Source organism: Vicia villosa, linkage group LG3 (assembly GCF_029867415.1).
Source record: "Vicia villosa cultivar HV-30 ecotype Madison, WI linkage group LG3, Vvil1.0, whole genome shotgun sequence".
In the NCBI taxonomy this organism is placed as follows: Eukaryota; Viridiplantae; Streptophyta; class Magnoliopsida; order Fabales; family Fabaceae; genus Vicia; species Vicia villosa.
In genome coordinates, this window is record NC_081182.1 from 18,538,638 (window position 1) to 18,558,267 (window position 19,630).

The 19,630-nt window shown below is 32.1% G+C and overlaps 1 protein-coding gene across 1 annotated transcript; it reads right to left on the bottom strand.

The window, feature by feature from the left end:
- Positions 1-13,152: 13,152 nt before the first annotated feature.
- LOC131655047 (uncharacterized) lies at positions 13,153-14,565 on the bottom strand. The gene is made up of 4 exons (XM_058924954.1): positions 14,425-14,565; positions 13,999-14,345; positions 13,601-13,895; positions 13,153-13,521 (listed from the first exon to the last, which is right to left on the bottom strand). Exons 1-4 carry the CDS (start codon positions 14,539-14,541, stop codon positions 13,336-13,338), a joined length of 945 nt encoding a protein of 314 aa, XP_058780937.1. The 5' UTR covers positions 14,542-14,565; the 3' UTR covers positions 13,153-13,335.
- Positions 14,566-19,630: the final 5,065 nt, after the last annotated feature.

Consider the following 19,630-nt stretch of genomic DNA (forward strand, 5'->3'; position numbering starts at 1 on the left):
TTGAATGCCTTGTTTAATGGGGTTGACAAAAACATATTCAGGTTAATAAATACATGTATTGTGGCCAAAGATGCATTGGAAATCCTCAGAACTACCCATGAAGGCACATCTAAAGTAAAGATGTCAAGACTTCAACTTCTCACCACCAAATTTGAGAATCTCAGGACAAATGATGATAAGTGTATTCATGACTATTACATGAATATTCTTGATATTTCCAATTCATCTAGTGCTTTGGGAGAGAAGGTGTCAGAGGAGAAGCTTGTTAGGAAAATTCTCATGTCCTTGTCTAAGAAGTTTAACATGAAGGTCACAACTATTCAAAAAGTCCAAGACATTTGCAACATGAAATTGGATGAGCTTATTAGGTCACTTCAAACTTTTGAATTGACTACCAATGGTAGATTTGAAAAGAAGAACAAAAGCATAGCATTTATCTCCAATACTGATAATGATGATGATGTGAAGAGGCTCAATATGACACGAAGACTGAAAAGGAATTTCTAATGCTATTGTTCTTGTTGGGAGACAATTTAATAAGGTTCTAAAGAGAATGGATAGGAAACCAAAACCAATGCAAATAACATGTCACTTAACATCAGTAAGAACAGTGACTTTCAGAGAAAGGCAAGAACGTAAGAGAAGCCAAATCAAGGAAAGGATATTTAATATCATGGATGTGAAGGTTTTGGTCATATTCGATCAGAATGTCCCACTTACCTCTAGAAAAAGAAGAAGGGTTTTTTGTCTCTTGGTTTGATGAAGATGAGTCTGAAGGTGAACCTGATGAGGAAATTGCTAAGCATGTTACAATCCTCACTGGCAGGTGTGAATCTGATGAAGAATCATATGATGAGGATGTCTCTTATGAAGAACTAGCTATGTCTTACAAGGAGCCTTTTGTCAGAAGTGAAGAGGTATGTAAGATAGGAGAGAAACAGAAGAGAATCATAACTCAAATGTAGGCTGAAAAAGAGAATCCTTTGAGTACTATCTCTGGTATTAAAAATGAGGTAACCATGTTGAATTCTAAACTTGAAAACATGAACAAATACATAATAATGTTGAACAATGGGACTAATATGTTAGATGAAATTTTCCAAGTTGGTAAAGGGGTTGGAAACTCAATAGGTATAGGCTTTTGAAGGTACATAAAAACACAATAAAATGGGGGTTTGAATTGGGTTTTCAAAACTTTTTCCTTTAGAAGTACTATTCACTCAAAATGATGAGCAATAAAGAGTGCTATGAAGATAAAATTGACACAATTACTTTATCCAGGTTTACCTTAGAAAAGGTTAATCCTGTCCACCCGCTTAGGTGATTTTGCCTTGGAAAAGGACTTAATCCATTATCATCAAAATGATTACAAGTGCACGAGCCAACTGCTGGTGACTAACAATCAAAACAATGATCAACCTGTTAGTGACCCCTTAAGAATTATGACGTACCCGACCCCCTAAGAAATATAACGATCATTGACTCCCTAAGGATTTTGACCTATCTGGTCCCTTGAAGGAGATTTCTCCATAATGATAACCTATCAAATTCTTCTTGAGTCTATAGACTAGCAAGTAGCCAATCAAGGAATAATTAATATAAATTGATTTAAAATTTGTGCTTACATGATTGCTCTGTACAAGCGAATTACACAAATGTTAAGTACATGAGATATTAACACAAAAGTGTTAAGCAAGTTATGAGCAACAACTCCTTATTTTTACATAATTCTACAAAGATGTATTTGATCATAGATTTAAGTAGCATCTTGTAGTGTTTTTCTTTCTCTTCTTTTTATTTTTTTTTATATTCTCTATTTCTCTTTCATAGTGTTTGGCTTCCACTGGCATAGCTTCCGCATCAACACCTTGAATTGAATACTTTGATCTTATTTTATAACTTCCAAAAAGATACGTTGTGAGGATATAAAGGTCCTTTCCAAAACCAAGGGTTACTTCCCAACGAATACTTTTCAAGTGTAGGTGTTGGATAGTATGACACGTCACTTCCTTTCCCTACAACTTGCACTGTTATAATGAGAACGTGGGAGACAACTTTTGTGAATAGTATAAACCTCTTTGTTATAGTGGACAACTTAGAGAATTGTTGTATTGTAATTTTCTTGTGAAATTTTTTGATCTTATTTTCAAATGACGTACTTCTACTCTGAAGTAATGAGAGCATGGAAGAGATCAACTTCTTGTCTTCCTTCTTCTGATGAATTTTCTAATGAGTAGTTCAGAGACTAATTTGTTATGAAGCATAAGAAACATCAAAGACGTTAGAATTGAAACTTTGTCTTTCAGAAATGGTAGAAACAACTTTTCTAAAATACGAAGCTTATCTTCTGATCTGATAATGAACTATATCTGGAAGATATATAAGATATGTGATCTGACAAAAGAGAATGAGTCCAGATGAAGTTTAAAGCATTAGTATCAAAATATTTTAGAATTAGAGCATTATCTTCAGATATGTACAAAGCAACAACTTATCTGAGGAACAAGTCTTTATATTTGAGCTTTAAGTCTTGACTTCTTATCTGCATATATGATCTTGATCTTTATCATATATATCTTGACTTTGTCTTCAAAGTTAGAAGCAACAACTCATCTTAATGACGTATCTTGATTTATGATCTATTGAAGAAAAAGCTTGTTTATGATGTAATCTTGTTTTTTGGTCTTAGAGCAAGGCTTATAATAAACTTCTTTCTTATGGAGAAACTTGAGACTTCTGAAGCAATAGCTTTTTGAGAAGTACAAAGGATATCCTTTTTCTTACGAACATACAACATTCATTAGAACTACTGATGTTTCTTCTGAAAAAGGATGTGAATAGTCTTTTTGGCGTACTAAGCATATTTTTGATGATTCTTCAAACAACAGTCATGAATCAATAGGAGCTTCTAATCTGCACACTCAAGAACCATTAGAAACAAAAATTGTTCAACTATAAAATATATGCATTGTTATCACCAAACCTGCATGTTTGGATTGATGGAATAGGATGGAATGGAGCGGAATGGAATGAAATAAGTTTATGTTCCATCGTTTGGATTGATTAAAAACGGATGGAATGGAGTGGTATCGGGTGGAATGCATTCCATCCCATTCCATCACTTTCCACCATTTTTTGTACCCTCCGATTCGGGCGGAATGAAAAAATTACTATGTTCCATCGTGAAGTTCCCAAACAATGGAAAGACATATTTATTCCATTCCGCTCTGTTCCGTTCCATTCTATCCCGATCCGTTCCATTCCGCTCCATTCTTTTTATTGTATCCAAACATAGCCTTAATGCATAACCAAATCTTGTTCTAACAATCTCCCCCTTTTTAATGATGACAAAACCATGTATTTTGATGTAACAATCTTACAAGGTAATATTATAATTTAAACAGAGTTAAAAAGAAAACTTCCCCTGATTAGCGTAAGCTCCCCCTGAGTCTAAGACTTACAGTTTAAAAGGAAAGGATATCTGAGCATGGTTTAGAATACTCCCCCTGAGTTAAACAATCTTCCCCTGGGTCTAAACTTAAGATCTTATCAGAAAAAATGGGTTATTTTCTTTATTATCATTATCTAGATTTCTGATTGAAGCATGTGAAGGCGATTTATCAGAGATTATTTCTTCTTTAGAACTTTATAATCATCTGAAAGGTTCGTCATCATAGCTTGATCTATCAGACCTTTCACGACATTAGAAGTTTTTTATCACAACTTGATTTGTTTGAACCTTTTAGACCCTAGAGGTTCTTAGTTCATTTATCTTTCATTTGATGCACCTGAAACACATTTTAACCTTCTTGCATATACGTTAGAAATGCAGGAAATGAGGGTAATGAGATTTAGAGATCTAGTTGTTTCATCAAAATTATCATTATGCTTTCTCCCCTTTTTATAGTGTTTTTTATTATAAAAAAATATTAATTTTCTTTTTACAGTGTATGTTTTAAATTATATTTATTGGTCTTAGGTTAATGCAGATAAAATAAACGTTCAAAATATTGCACATAAATGAGTTTTTCTTTTGTAGTGTGTGTTTAAAATTTGAAACAAAAATATTTTGAAGATATTCCAGGAATATATGACCAATAAAATCCTAATAATGTCGCATAAATGAGTTTGCCATTTTGAATATAATATTATATAATATTTTTTATTCTTCCTTAGTCAAATATACCAAGTGGCATATATTTCTAATATATTTAAACATCTTCAACGAATTAATGATGTAAATTCGAAAATATATATTAATGATATAATATATTAGATTTATAAAAGTAGTTATATTTTATATTATGTTTTTAAAAATAGAATATATTTTTTATTATTAAAAAAGAATATATTTTATATATTATTAGAAACAAAATATAATATTATTTTCATTAAAAAAAATATATACTTTCATTCAAAATAGTATATATTTTTAATTCAAAACAATTTATTATAAAAAAATAGTATATTATATGTTTATTAAAAACATTATATTATTTGTTAGGAAAAATAGTATGTTATAGGGTTAAATAAGTTTTGGTCCCTATAGAGTTTTTAGTCTCTGTAGAGGGACTAAAAGTGAGTGCAAAATTCATTTTATAAGCACTAAAAGTCGACTTTTTTTTTTGGATTAAAAATAATTTTTGTAATTTTATAGGGACTAGAAACATATCTAACCCTATATTATATGTTTATTAAAAATAGTATATTATTTGTTTATTAAAAATCCAAATATATTTTTATTTATATTATATTATTAATAAATTTATAATATATATTATAATATATATTAAAAACGATATACATATTATATGATATAAATATATATATTTTTAGACCCATTATCATATTTAGCTAAAATAAACATCTTTCTTAGTCAAATATATCAAAATTTAATTATAAAAAATAAATAGAATTTTTAAATATTCACCAAATCAAGAAAATCCTTCACAATTCAAACGATGCTTAATAAGGTAAGTGAGTTATTATTTTATAGTGAGGTGTTTGAAATTGTTTTTTCTGTAACTTGCTAATGCAAATGATAAGCCACGTGGATTTAAATTAATTGATTTGTTTTATTCTTTTTAGTGTGTGTTTTTAAAATAATATAAGGGCATTATAGTGTATTTATATCCATTCATTTGTAATTTGTAATGTATTGATAGTTGAAAGTTGAGTTATATTATGCTAATAATTTGCTAAGAGTTGTTTTATAAATCAACTACTCGTGCAGGATAAAATTTTGTATGCTAAAAGATATTTTATAACTACTTATAATTTATAAATATGAAGTTATGGTAACATTATAAAGTGATACTAGGGGTGCTCGCGGTGCGGTTTGGGCGGTTTTGACGAAAAAAATCATCCGAACCGCAAGAGAAAAAATAGTGCGGTTTGGTTTGGTTCGGTTGACTTTTAAAAAAAATCCGAACCAAACCAAACAAAACTAATGCGGTTTGGTTCGGTTGGTTCGGTTTTTTACAAATATTTTATTGAGCCATACATACACATATATATGACAACATAATTTTATATTTAGACATTCATACACTAACAAATAACAACAAAACTCGTCATATTTTGACAACAATTTTCCATGTAATATGTAAAAATTAAATTAGACAAAAGTGGAATATTAAACATAAAATAATAGCATAAAACAATATAAAAATATTATAATGAAACAAAAAAATAGAAGAGACGAAAGATTAGTGAAGGTGAAAAAGAAAAAGAAAAAGTGTTGAGAGATTAGAGAAGAAGATGTGCGATAAAAATGAAACTAAAATATGGAACATTTACATAAAAATGAGAAGGTGAAAAAGAAAGAATATAGGAGAGTAAAAATTATAGAAGAAGAGGGAAGATGTATGTGGCAAAGAAGGTGAAATAATGTTATTAGAGATTTGAGAAGATCGGGACTGAAATTATATGTGTAAGGATGAGAAAATTGTTCGTATTCATAAGGCTAATGTATAATAGATTTAATTTTGGGTTGGATGTGAGTTAAGTAAAATTTTGGTTGTAACATAATGCGGTTTGATTCGGTTTGGTTCGGTTTACAAAATACAAACCGCAAACCGAACCGAACCATGCGGTTTTGTTAAAAAATGACCCAAACTAATCCGAACCAAATGCGGTTTTTTGCGGTTTCGGTTTGGTTTGGTTTGGTTTGCGGTTTTCTATTTGGTTGGTTTGGTTTTGAGCACCCCTAAGTGATAGCAAGATGTTCCTATCAAGACTAGGGTTTATAGAAAAGGAAGGAAAAACAATAAAAGACTAGTCTGACCTCTACAGTTTTTGCGAGGGACTAAAATGGGACTTCACTCTTTATTGTATTTCAATCCTCCAATTTTTAATGTTTACATTCATTAATTTAAGCTCTAAATAACAAAGATATTGTGTATCACTAATAACAAAGACACTTTATAATGTTACCCTAGCTTCATATTTATAAATTATAAGTAGTTATAAAATATCTTTTAGCATACAAAATTTTATCCTGCACGAGTATACACACTAGTTGATTTATAAAACAACTCTTAGCAAATTATTAGCATAATATAACTCAACTTTCAACTATCAATACATTACAAATGAATGGATATAAATACACTATAATACCCTTATATTATTTTAAAAACACACACTAAAAAGAATAAAACAAATCAATTAATTTAAAATGGGACTAAAATGGAAGAGACACTAATCATTAGGATGATTCAAACTTTTTCTACTGAACATATGTTTATAAATTGTCAAAAATATCGCTATAGGCATCGTTCATGTAAAATCAAATCGGTGCTTGTTACTTTTCACCATTAGAATCTGAGTCGTTAGATATGAGTCCAAATCTCAACATTTAACTTTCTCATGTTTGAGATCAACTAAAAAGCTATTTAATTTGAGAAAAGCTTTTGATCATGAACATATTTTGAAAACAGGGTCCAACGCCGTATTTTGGAAAGAAGCATTAATAAAGTCTTGTGCTTTTGATTGAGATTAGTCACTACTTTGATAGTAGTAATATTTACATGTTAAAATCACAAAATATTTTAGGAGAAATAAAATCAATTTAAATTTAAAAATATAAGTTCACGCACTTCAACAGTGGAAAATTTGGATGCCAACATAAAACATAAACCTAAGCTAAGTTCTTAAACTAAAATTCAAATAAATATCTGATATTACAAGGGGGCAAAAGACATAATATTTTTATATTTCAAAGGGTGTTTGAAAAGAAATTACAGGGGGAAAAGCGAATTTCGCCTATATTACAGAGTTTTTTGTATATTTAACTCAATTGAATATGATAGTATAGATATAATATATGATCAATTTAGTAAGTGTATATCTAAAACAAAGTCAAAAGTTATTGTCTGGTGTGAATATGGAAATGTATCTCCGCATTTTGTCTAGTGTGAATACAGAGATGCATCTCCAGAACAATTTATCTCAAAATGAGGGCGTTTCATTGAGGAATGCATGGGGTGGATCCGGAGGTGTATCTTCGTACTAAATTTTGGGGAAATATGGGGTGAGACTCAGTTTGAGCATGTTTAGGTGTGAACAATGCACGTCCAAAAATATATTTCGGAAATCAGTGGGGCATTTTCGAATATTCATAAAGAGTTTTTCCACCACTTAGGGTGGGATAAGTAATTCCTTTAACTAAAACTTCTTATTACAAATGGGAATATCCTTGTTTTGAGTCTAAAACAAAATTCTATTATGAATAGCACTATGGGCTAAGTAATGAGCTTTCCAATTACTTTTATTTCTCTGTGTTGGATCAAGCATATTTTGAAGTCCAACAAACTAGTTCTAATTTTTTCCACAAGGTAGTTAGCTTCTATCTCTACCAAGAGCGCCTTTACACACACACACACACACACACACACACTCTCTCTCTCTCTCTCTCTCTCTCTCTCTCTCTCTCTCTCTAAAACCCTAGTAGTGTTCTCACTGATGGAGTTGTTTGAGCTTCCCTATTTAGATGAAACTATATCCACCACTTCTTTATTTTTTGACCAAAAGCGCTATCCACCTGCTCTCAAGGGTTAATGTGACCAACCTTGCTCTATTTACCTTAATAGTTCTTTCATGGGTAATTTGTAGGATGTTCCACATTAATTTTGCAATCTCACAATGAGAAACTCACAAAAATTCATCAAGACCGAGAGTGATAGTGATGTCATCTTTTGCCTTCAAACTCTGTTGCACATTTTCTTTATCATCTTTGGTCCAATCCTTTTCAGATTAATTTTCTACAACACCATTAACTTTGTGTATAGGAACAAAAGAACCTCCCTTCACAACCTTCAAAATACCTCAATCCATCACATCTAGGAAAAAAATCATTTTCTCTTTCCACAAACTATACCCTTCTCCATTAAAGAACGAGGATTTGTTTAGTGAATAGCTTGAAGTCATTTTTTCTCGTCGAACAATTAGTCTTTAACAGGAGTTAGGCTCTGATGCAACTTGTTAGACAAGTGACTTTGAGCACAAAATGGGTGGGGAGAATTGTGGTATTTAAAATTCGCGATTATTTTTATAATTTGCTTGATTAATCTTGAAATTGTGTTAGTAATTTTTGGAGAGTAAATAGCAGTGGAAATAAAATAGTAAAAATAAATAGCAGTAATTAAAAAGGATAGGGTTAAAGAGATTGCACTAGAGATTTATACAGGTTTGGTCGAGCATTGACCTAGTCCTGTCCCCAAGAGGTCTTATTGAGAGTTGGACTATAAACTTTAAACTTTTTAAGGTTATGCCCACTAACCTATATACAATCTGATCTTGAGATTTTTACAGGCTTATCCCCAACCAAAGATAGTTTTTACCACATGTTAAGCTAACAAACATTCTTAAAGATTTTTAGGCTGATCTCAATAACCAAAAGTATAACTTTTTTTGACAAAGCTCAATAAACCAAAATAAAAATTTTATGATTGGTTTATCTCAAGAACCAAACACAATCTTCTTAAGAGAATCACACTCTTAAGAATTGACCAAAAAGAACGACCACTTACAAAATATTCCTCACAAGCAAAGTTTCACTCAAAAGCACTATGACAACTTTAAGTGAAATAAAATGTTTAGAGAGAGAGAGAGAGAGAATGGAGAGATAGATTCCAAAGAAAATGTAAAGCTTTGGAAAGTGGTGTGAAATGAAGATGAGGCGAATCTCCTTTATACAGGAGTTAGAAAAATAAAAAAGGAAATAATCCATGGGCAGAATTGATGATCCGATCGATTGGCATAATGCTTCAATCAATTGGCTGTCATTTTAAATCGATTGTCATGTCCAAAAAGGAAATATTGGATATAAGTCATTGCAAGTCAGTAAGGTGTTGTCCTAATCGCTTGGTTAATCATTCATCCCTTTTTCAATCGATTAGCTTAATGCTCCAATCAATTGACTTTCTCAGAAAAGTTTTGGCAATCGATTGACATAAGTTGCCAATCGATTAGTTAGTTCAAAAAATATTTGGACAACTTCTTCATCACTTGGCTTGGCTTAGAAAATATTTTTTGAAATAAAAGCTTTTGAAAAAGAAATTTAAGGTGTGTGTGTGAGTTGTCTTAGTAATTCAAAGTTACTTCCTTATTTTTATACAACTCAGGTCACTCAGACAAATAAATACGACCTGACGAGCTTTCACACTTTATTTGAGGTTTCAAAATTATTTGTTGGTTGCTCCTTATCATATAAGGACTTTAATCTTAAGTATATTTTTGTTAATAAGGAATGAGATATTTCTCTGGTTAGGTCACCATCAAGGACGGACCCAGAAAAATCATATAGTGGGGGCAAAATTTACATATAAATTTGTATAGTTACAAATATTAAAATATTTTTTTTCATAAATATATTTATTTATTGAAGTTTCCTTCACTAAATTATTTCAATAACTATAATTAAATTTTTTTAAATAAATATTGTTAATCTCATCATTAAAATTGATTTAATTAATTTATGTATTGAATTTCCTTTCACTAAATCGTTCCAATAATTATAGTTAAAAAATATTTTAATAAGTAGTTTTAATCTCATAATTAAAATTAACTAAATTAATCATTTCTTAAAAACGTATATATAACATAAATGTACATTTTATTTGAGGCGAAACTTAACAGTAACTCTTTTATACTTTTAGATATACAACAAATTATCTTTAACTTTTTCTCGTTTTAGTCATTGAAATATATAAAACAAATATGTATAATAATATGTATATATTATATACTTTTTAAAAATTAACTCAAATTTAGTGGGGGGGGGGGGGGGGGCACTGCCTACATTACTCTAGCTATGGGTCCGTCCCTAATCACCATCATCAACAAGTTGAAAATTGCTACTGACTTTAATCATTGTTGTCGTCATCAAAACTTCATATGGATCTTCAGGAGGATTCTCAGCTTTATACCTGCAAAGCATATATCCACAAAAGGTTCTAGAACAGATTCAATATTTCATTTGGATGTTGTGATATGATCGTTTGCTTAGACACTTGAATAAAAATCGTATGTTATTAGGCAATTCAATGTGTAATTATTGTGGTAGTATAGAGGAAGATACAATGCACGTGCTTAGAGAATGTCCTTTGATGATGTCGCTTTGGTTATCGATTGTGGATATTAATTCAACTGCATCTTTCTTTACGGGAAACCTGGATCGGTGGATCATAGCCAACATGAATATTAATTTAGGGAGGAACATAGGATGTGATTAGAGAGTCTTTTGGGCCTTAGCTTGACATAGTATTAGGACCTAGAAAAATAGAGAGTTGTTGAAGGAGAGTTATGTTAGAGCAACACATTCGGTGAATTTTGTTGCTAAGTTGGCCCGTGATTATACTAATGTTACTCTTGTTTCTAATGTGATTATAAGGGTACATAAGGAAAATCAACGTATCAAATGGAAGCCGCCACTATTAGGGTGGGTTAAGCTAAATACCAATGGAGCTTGTTAGGAAGATGTGAGAGTCGATGTGGTGGCACTATTAGAGGAAGTAGAGGGAGTGGGTATGTGGTTTTGCAAAGAATTTTGGAATTTGTTGTGCTAATGTGATTGATCTTTGGGGAGTGTATGAAGATATGATGATGGCTAAGAATTTGGGGGTGAAAGTTGTTATGTGAATCTATACTCGTCTCTAGTGGTTAATGATATCAACAATAATAATTATGAAAAGAGAGACTCGGCAGGATTGGTATAAATACTGATGGGAAATGTGCTTTTTGTGGAGCTCATGAGAATAGTGAACATTTGCTCTTCCCGTGCACAAAAACAAGGAGTGTTTGGCAGCAAGTTCATGTTTGGATGAGAATTATTAGAGACCCTGTAGATTGGCAGACTGAATTACATTGGATCTGTTCCCAAGTCCAAGGCAGAAGCAACAGGTCTAGATTGCTAAAAATTGCAGTCACTGAAAGTGTATACCACATTTGGCAGCAAAGAAACAAAGTTATCTTCCAAGATGGCCATGCTGATGGGCTTTGCAGTAAGAATATCATAGATATAATTAAGACTAGAGTTGAATGTGATAGGAAGTTGTCTGATTATTGTAATGGTTTCTAGGCTCTTTGGTGAGCTGCAACCTTAATTAGTCCTCTAGATTGCCTGGATCCTTTAGATCGGCTTTGTACTGCATTGTTTTTGGAATAAATAAATTCTTTTCTTTGCTCCAAAAAAAAATTATGATAAGCCTAGGGATAAATCCTTAATTACAAAGATTTGTTCGTTGATAAGTTAGAATTGAGATGTGATTGTTAGTCATGTCTATAGAGAAGCTAACATGTGTGCAGACGCGCTAACTAGATGTGAGATTCAGCTTACGAATAGCATGTAGGAATATCAATCTGCATCTGTTTATGAGAATTCTTGTGGGGATTATCTGTTTGGAGCACCGAAGTTGGGGATTTTTTCCTCCGCATGGATGGGGATGGAGGAAAAAGTTCCCCCGAAGATACATTGGGGTGGGGATTGGGAAAGTATCCTCCGCTCCGTGGATTCCCCAACTCCGACCATATTATTTAACTTTTATATTTTATATATTATATAATATAATTATATAAGTTTACATAAAAAATATTAATGAATTAGAAAATGATGAGTCATTAGTATATCATTTTATTTTTATGTTTTATTATGTAATATATTGTTTCACTACCAAGTACTCAATCCTAAAAATGTGCACAAAATATATAGAATGTACACACTGTATCCTCCTTTTATTTTCTTAATTATCTTTGTCTCCTCCATTCACCTTCTCTTATATTCTCATCATCATCATCACAATAATCACCCTCCTTTGTTTATTGTACTTATGACAATTACTCTTCAAATTCACTTTACTTTCATTAGTAACATGTTTTTCATTCAATTAATAAATTAGTAGTTATAGATTTGCCACACTCACACATATCTACCACTTGCATTGGACGATAGCGGTACTATGGTAGTAAATTAGTAGAAGCATGGTACCAACAAGTTCTATTAATATTTATTTATTTATTTTTATAGAAAAAATATTAGCAACATCAAGTGCTTTTGTTTTTTTAGTTATTGATACAATATGTAATTGTATTTTTTTAAAAAGAAAGATGCGAAAAATATGTGTTTTTTTTGTTAAAAAAAAAAGAAGAAATACTAATATCATAGTTTTGATCGAAAAGTATAGAGATTTTTTAAGATTTCATCTCCGTGGATCTACATGGGGATGGAGGAAAATGTTCCCCCGTGGCGCTGATTGAGGATGGGAATGGAGAATAAATTTGAGAGCGGGACAGCGAGCAAAAAAGCATCTTCCGAACATTCTCTATCCCGTTGACATCCCTAATAATATGTGTATTTATAATTCGTGTCTGATTATCGTTAAAGTGTTGCATATAATGAGGATTTGAATGAGAGTTATGTTCCCCGAATTGTTTCTGTATAGTTTTTTTTCTTTCTTTTTTTTCTTTTGTATTTAGGCCCTCTCTCTGATTATTATTTTTTAATATATGTAATATCCAACCAGTCATATCGACTAATCCACGTAAAGAAAATGAAGATTTAAAATGATTCACATACTATAAAATTCATAAAAATAAAAGATACAAGATTGACATACTATAAAATTCATAAAAATAAAAGATAGAGAAGATAGATATTGATAAATGAAGTATGATCCACTAAATTAAGGATGAACCCGTCTCCACATAAAGTGCAGCAATATGGGTTTGTAAATTTAAGCAATAACAAATTCAAAGGCGTGACTGTGACTAGAAGAAGAATGAAATAATGAAAAATATTTTGTATAATGGTATACTAATAATAAAACAACATTGAAGTTAATTAAAGAGGTGTTCTATCCATTGTTCCAAGACATGAGGGGAACCATACCATGGTCTAGTGGCATCATCTGACCCAACTGGTGAGTGATAAACTCCATCGAGACAAATGTTAAGTGCACCCTCAAGCTGAGCTGATACTTGTGGCACAACACCATCTCCCCATACATGAGCTTTCCCACAAACCTGCACAACACCATCTCCATAATTGTTGGCACTATAAAAGTCAAACAGACAGTTAAATAAAACAAGTGCATTCATTCACCTGCTTGTATCCTTGTCCAACAAAGCGAGCACGTAATGTTATATTAGGAGAAGAAGTGGTTGCAGCTTCGATAACAGTAGCAACCTCAGGAACTAGCTGAGAACCATTAGTAGGAATTACAGGCTCAAGAGTAGGATTAGAATTGCCAAAAAGTGGAGCCCCTTCAATATACTTTCCTGCTATACATACATATTTGAGTTCGGAAGTGTAAACAGGTTTAGAGCAATATTGTTCAACATAATCAAGGAGACCCCTGGTTTGATCTATAACACCAGGAACACCTTTTGGAGCTGGCCTGAAACATAAATTATTTAATTAATAATTAAGTAACAGATGAAATTTAGGGATGATTGATTGAATAAAGTAGTAATGTTAAAATTAGTTAGTTAGTTACTAACAGGTGAGGGGTGCCAAGAGTCAACAACAAGGATATATGGGAGACTCCAAACTGTTCCATATAGAGGCGTGCAAGCCATCCTCCTGCTGAGTGGCCAATCAAGGATAAAGTGGAACCTGGAGGTGCTAACTCCTTGGCCTCTTCAACGGCATCGTGAACTCTTTTCAAATACCAATCGAGGACGGGGCTTGGTTGAAGAGTGCCACGCCAGTAATTGGGATCAATCAAGCCGGCAGCATTTCGGAACCAGTCAAGTCTCGATACTTTAGCCGCAACGGTGGACACGCCGTACTTATCGTTCAGCGTCGCCTCCAATTTCTGGTAGTCTCCTGAATTGTTCCCTAATCCCTGATTGAAATAAAATAGTATCAACACCCAAATGAATGCATAGAGAAAGAGAAAGAGAGTGATAATTAACTTAACTAACCGGGAGAATAACAGCGGGTCGGTAGTTATTGGAAGAAGAAGAAGAAGAAAGTTTTGAGCATATTGATGGAAATGGAGGAGGAGAGTGAGACACACATTTTGCTCCACAAAGAAACATCACTGCCCACACCTTCCTTTACCTTTTCTTACTCTCCACTTATTATTTTCCTTTTCTATAAATAAACTACAAATATAATCTTGTATTTATTTATTTATTAATTCCTATAAAATTCTAATAATTCCTTCACTTATTTTCAATTAAAATTCTAATAATTCGTATTCATTTTTTATTGGAAACACTATTTTAAATGCAAATTGTTTAAACATCACATGTTCAAAATTTAAAACTTATTTTGTACTGCAATATTTTTATAATATTCTAAACATATTATGAATCAGTTTATTTTAGCTTTAAGATGATTTTCTTTTATATTTTTAGATATTATTTTATAAAATGTTTTTTAAAATATAAAAAAATCAAATGTTTATAAATTAAAAAATTAATCTTGATATTCTATAACATAAATATCCATTACTATAAAAGATTAAAACATAGTTAAAATTACAATTTTTTTAAAAAGGTGTATTAAAAATAAATTTTATGAAAAATTATTTATAATAGTTTCAAATTTAAATAATTTTTTGAAATTTTGATGTCACGAAAACAATTTAGTAAAGGGATGAAATATTGTAAATTAACATTAAAGAATAACTACTTGTATCAATTTTTCATTTGAAGTTTTTGTCAAAATTTTTAAAACAAAAATATGTAACACTGTGAAAATTAGTTTTAGAAAAAGATGAAAGAATCAGACTCTATAGGTTATTAAAAAGTTTAAGTTAACTTAATAACATAGATTAAATTTGATAATAGTGTTTCACGGAACCAAAATTGATTGGTGATTAGGGGTGGGAATAGGCCAGGCCGACCTACAGGGGCCTATAGCCTAGCCTACTTAAGGTCAGGCCAGACCTATTTGATAAAAAGGCCAGGCTTGGGCTTTTTTAAAAGCCTATTTAATAAAATAGGCAATGCCTAGGCTATTAAAAAAGCCTATAAAGCCTTGTAGGCCGGCCTATATTTTCATATATATTAAAATTAATCTAAATAGGTTGGCCTATATATGTATATATTAGAAAAAGTGTTAAATAGATTGGTCTATATATGCATATATATTAGAAAAAAATGCTAAATAGGTCGGTCTAAATGTTCATATATATGCGACCTATAAGGCTTCTTAAGTAATATGAATTAATTGAAAATATTAATAAGAAAGAGGCTTTTAAATAGGCTTTCAGGCCAGGCCAGACTTTTAAAAAGGCCAGGCCATGCTGAAAAAACGAGCCTATAGTAGGCCATAGGCCAGGCTCAGGCCTTGTAAGTTTATCATAGGCCAGACCCAGGCCTTATAAAGCCTAGCCTAGCCTATTCCCACCCCTATTGGTGATCAATGGATGTGGATTCCAACAGTGAACTTGAACTTTCGATATAGTGGAAGATGGGCTGACCGACAAATTTAACTCTCCAACGCTCAAGTCAGTATGAGAGGAGTGGATGGAATTTGAATTGAAAAGGTGCTTGAGAAATTGCGTGTCATCCTCTTATGTCGTAAGGTTGTTATAACCGCTTACTGATGTCTTCGCGTGAAATGCGAAGATCTATCCTATTAATCTTGGAACTAGATCACATGCATTCTTTACTTGATAACACATTTGATCTACTTGTGATGTGGTGGGTCATTATGCTCTCTTAGCCATAATTACTTAGCCCTCTGACCGATCTAGAACAATTGTCTCCTAGCCCTTGTCTCTGTTTTGTAAGGGGGCTTTGTTGCGTTTGTCCTCTTCTTCCGATTGTTTCCAGACTTGAGTGAAACGTCACAATGTGATGTCATTGTTATGAGGAATTTTCACCTTAAATGTGCTCGTACTTTAAATGTCTTTTCGCTTACTTTATCATTATGACATTTGGAAACTAGAGTACTCGAGTGTCTTTCAGAGGAAATCAGGAACGTTGGCAATGCCTAATTCCTTTCTTTCACTAAGACATTACATGATTTTTCAGAATAGTTTATAATTTCTTTGATCATGACTCTTGCCCATTTGTCATCTGCATTCCCTAAGAAAAAAAGGGTTGGGACTTACACTCTTTAAAATTCAAGAGGCCCAAATTCTTTGTTAGTAGTTTGAAATGTGAAGGGTTTTGTTGATTAAAAACCCAGAGCGTTTGATCGATCGATACTAACAAACAATTTGATTTTAAAGTGTGAATGAAGACATTTAAATCAAAATGAACATGGTATGTATACCAAACATTGTTTGAAACAAACAAAATTAATCACATAGAGGTTTGAAAAATGATTAGTTGAGAAAAGGAATCAAAACTAGGGTTTTTATAAGTATTAAAAATACTTTAAAATGTGATTTTTCAACTAATTAAAAATACTTCAAATAAATAGTTTTTTGTGGTTTTTTTTTGGATATTCATAAAATATGTATGTTGAATGAGAAGTGTGTAAAAAATCAATTGAAAATGATTAAATTTGATATGTGAATTAATTGTGTGAAGTTGTGAAGAAAATGAACAAAAATAGTGGTAAAAAATTGATTTTGGCCTTGCCAAGGTTTTAACCCACGCCCTTTGCCTTAGTAACAAAAAGTGGACTTGGATCATCTCCACATAACTCTTTGAAGTGTTAGAATACTCAAATTCAAGGGAGAAGCTCTAGTTTGAAGAATTCACTTCTTCATGCCAAGAGAACTTTTAAAAATGAGAAAAAAAAATAGAATTTGGAGAAAGCAAGATTTGAAGTTGCTTTGGTGTGAATTTAAATGAGAGTGAGCTCTATATTTATAGGCAATTGGACTGAGATAGTAAGAGAGTGAGGTAGTGAAGTGAAGTCACTTGGGAGAGTAACTTAGTGATGAAGAAATGTGAAATATCTTGAAAATGCAATGATGTATTTTTTTTATTCCATTTGATCTAAGTCCTAGCCCTTGATTCCATCAGATCATGTGACTTATCTCTGATGTGTATGGGAAGCCAATTTTGTTTTGGGAAGATTCCTTTGATGATTCATCACTTTGCCATAAATTTAATTTTGTAATCATTACATAATCACATGGTTTTGAAAAATTCTTGTACTTGCAATTTTGATGCAATGGATTCCACTTGATCCCTTCTGATATATTGGAGTTTAGATGCACCAAATTGCAGAGGTACTTGCTCAAAACTTGCAAATTGCAAAGTTGGTTATGCCTTAAATCCAACTTTGAGGTCCTTACTTCCACCATGCATAACTCTTTGCTCAAATTGAATTAGGAGGTGTTATAGTACTTTTTTGGAAAGCTTGAATGATGTACTTCAACTCATATGTTTGGGGTTTTCTTAAAATCATCTGGGAACTTGGTGAAAATTACCCATGAAGTTAGGAGAAAATTAGGGTTAAAACACTTAGAAATTTTTTTGTGTTTTTGCCTTGAAAGTTAGTAAGCTCCTATCTTCCAAATGATTCACTTTCATATTGAGAGATTTTTGAGTTTGTACTTGAAGATTTGAGTTGCTTGCACATGAAGTTATAGCCTAAATACTTGAAAAATTTCTAAGTATTTCAACTTTGACTTTTTGAACCTTGATTGATTTTCTTTGGTCAAATGACTTTAATAACCATATGTTGATGATTTTGATCTTCAAAATCCATGGTTGACCAAATTTCCCCAAAGTCAAAGTCAAACTTGTCCAGTTGACTTTTTCTAGATGAATTGCATTTTAGGAGATTTTAAATGAATCAAGATCCCTTCTCTAAATGAATGATGTGAGTGAATTATGTTGAAGATTTAGAGGTCCCTGAGCTATGATTTGATCCATGGGATTTTGTCTTGGTCAAAAGTCAACTCCCTAGGTGAATTAGGTCAAGAACCCTAATTATGGGCTAGATGAAATAAGGGATTGTTGAACTTGAATTGAAGTACATCTTACAATGGATATTGATGTAGGAATCATTTGAGGATGTTTGGGATTTTTGGATCATGATTTGAAGCTTTATGAGTATTCCCAAGTGAAAGCCCTGATTTCAGTCCTTGATAGGCTTAAAACCCTAATTTGGTGACTTTGATGGGTTTGAGGTTTGATTCCTTGAGATTGGAGATCATATGTAGATGAATGAAACATCTTGAGCCCTATGATTGTGTTTGAGGATCATTTCCGTCTTTGATTGATCCTTTGCCTGAACTTTCTGGCTTAAAACCCTAGTGTGAGTACTTGGTGAACAAGTGACTGCTCTGGGTATCTGATTTGAGTTAATGGAGTAATTGAGATGCTATATGATGTGACATATTAGGGGGGGGGGTAAAAAATTTGGGTATGACACAACAACACAATGAAACATCATAAAATGCAATGACAACAACCACACACCAACGAGGCATAACCTCCAACTCAATCGCCAATAAATAGTGGCAGCAACAACAATAACTGCAACAAAACAACATTGGCCATAAGCCTACAACTTGATATTTTCCAATTAATAGCGGCAATACAAAAACATCATCATAGTAATAATCCGCAATCGGTGCTCACATCATTTTGATGTTGATATCATGCAACAACGTATAACTTCACAACATCACAAAATACCGAAAAAGATAATACAAGTTCAAAAAAATATTTTCAAAAGGTTTTCAAATTAATACTTTTAGTTTCAAATTAGTTTCTTTTGGGTGATCGCTCTGAGTGCTTTTAAATTCGTTATCGCTTTATCTGATCAGGTGTAGCTACTAGCACAAAAAATGGTGAAGAAAGACATATCTCGCTTCCGTTTGGGCTTCACTAAGCACGACAAAGCTGTCCCTTTGAACCGTTCAAGGAGATCTTGAGAATTCGCGCCTTGAGGATATCTCTTTGGCTCAAATACTAAATAAAGCGACTGATGTCGACCTTGCTCCTATGTCTGGCTCTTTTGAGAAACTTTATCGCCTAGTTCGGTCAGACTGATAGTTGAAGATGGAAAAGTTGTCTTGCTCAGAGACTAATCATGCCCTTCCCCCCTTTTTGATCTTCCCACTTGATTTGTATATGCAAATGTAATTGCATAGGAGAACATGTATATATGAATTTGATATTTGGATATTGATGTCACCTAACTAAGGTGTGCTTGTTAGATCCCGAAAACAATGCTTTGGGTTTGGGTTTTACTCTACGAGGTTTT